Raw genomic sequence first — 1592 nt, 5'->3', positions numbered from 1 at the left:
ATTTTTTCCCTCCCGCCTTTCGATCGTTGGATTTCAGCTGAGAAAAAAGGAACCGCCGCATCCTATAAGAGTGGCGAAGACGATCGACGTGATAGCAAGAATCACCTTCCCGGTCGCCTACTTCATGTTCCTCACCTTTTTCTTCATCCACTACAAAGGCACTTCGTAGACCGACACCGAGGAGGCAAACGGGGATTCAACCCCGTTCATCATCAACCGAGACACGTGTTTCCCTTTTTCGCGTGACGACGATATTTTTATTTCGATTCAATTTACGGAATTAATTGACGGAGGAGGAGGAGGAGGAGGGAGCGGGGCAAGGAAGTTGAACGTGGTTGAGCGGGGGGGGGGGGGAAAAGTGTCTCTTGTCTCCGCTCCGAAAAGGAAAGAAAGAAAAGAAAGAAGAAGAAAAATACGAATCTGAAACATTGTCGGGAGGGAGAGGAAAAAAAAGAAAAGAAAAAAGAAAAAAAAAGAAAGTGTTTTCGAAAAAATCGGATATTCAAAGCAAAGTTGATATCGATCTCGTCGATATCGTGACGTTTCGTGAAAAAAAAAAAATAAATAAAAATAAAGTATACACCGATAGAATACGAAAAAGATCGGCTTAAAACGGCGAAGGATCGTATTATTTAGCTCGTCTTTTCTTTGGAAGGAAGAGGAAAGGAAAAAAAAAAAAAAAAAAAAAGGAAAAGAAAAAAAAAAAAAAGGAAAAGAAAAAAAAAAAAAGAGAAGCGAAGAGAAACACTCGAATTGATGGGGACCCTCCCCTCTTCCCCAGTTTTTTCTCCCATGGGATAATTCTTTTTAAAACACCCCCCTTTTTCGAAAAAAAAAAAAAATAAATAAAAATAAAGTATACACCGATAGAATACGAAAAAGATCGGCTTAAAACGGGGAAGGGTTTTTTTTTTTGGCTCGTCTTTTTTTTGGAAGGAAAAGGAAAGAAAAAAAAAAAAAGAGAAGCGAAGAGAAACACTCGAATTGATGGGGACCCTCCCCTCTTCCCCAGTTTTTTCTCCCATGGGATAATTCTTCTTAAAAGAATTCTCTTTATCGAAAAAAAAAAAGCTTAAGCCCGACGAATAATAATCGACAAAAGGCGGACAGACGAATAGGGATAGAGAGCCAGAGAGCGAGAGAGGGAGCGCATGTGCGTGTATGCGCGCGAGTATGTGATGAGCATGAATGAGAGGGAGAGAAAGAGAGAGAGAGAGAGAACGAAGAACGTGATTTTTACGATATTTTCTTCTACTTATCAGATAATGACGTCACTAATTCAAGGATGCTTTTGAAAATTAGCTGAAAAGAAAAGAAAAGAAAAGAAAAGAAAAGAAAAGAAAAAAAAAAAAAAGAAATCAAATTTACTTATTAACTTAAGGAATGTTATTATATACTTGTAATCTCACTATATAAAAATAGGTAAGGTCGATGTAAGTGTCGTCCATGAAATCGCTAACTCGTGATTCGCCTTTTACTTAAATATCGACCTTTTTTCTGTACTTTATCGATTACGATAACCGTGGCAAAAATCAACCGTGATTGCAAGTCTTAGTCTCTATATTCGTAGACCTTTAAAAAGGAGGGAAAAA

At 37.9% G+C, this 1592-nt stretch overlaps 1 protein-coding gene across 1 annotated transcript in view; it reads left to right on the top strand.

Moving 5' to 3' along the window:
- The window catches only part of LOC102671513 (glycine receptor subunit alpha-4), a 69940-nt gene extending 69750 nt beyond the window's left edge, over window positions 1-190 (top strand). The window contains exon 16 of the mRNA XM_031511421.1: window positions 38-190. Coding sequence (XP_031367281.1) covers window positions 38-169 — 132 coding nt within the window. The 3' untranslated portion in view covers window positions 170-190. The remainder of the gene's footprint in view (window positions 1-37) is intronic.
- The last annotated feature ends 1402 nt before the right edge of the window (window positions 191-1592 follow it).

Source organism: Apis dorsata, unplaced genomic scaffold (genome assembly GCF_000469605.1).
Source record: "Apis dorsata unplaced genomic scaffold, Apis dorsata 1.3 scaffold_29, whole genome shotgun sequence".
NCBI lineage: Eukaryota > Metazoa > Arthropoda > Insecta > Hymenoptera > Apidae > Apis > Apis dorsata.
This window is presented reverse-complemented; position numbering and strand designations above follow the sequence as displayed.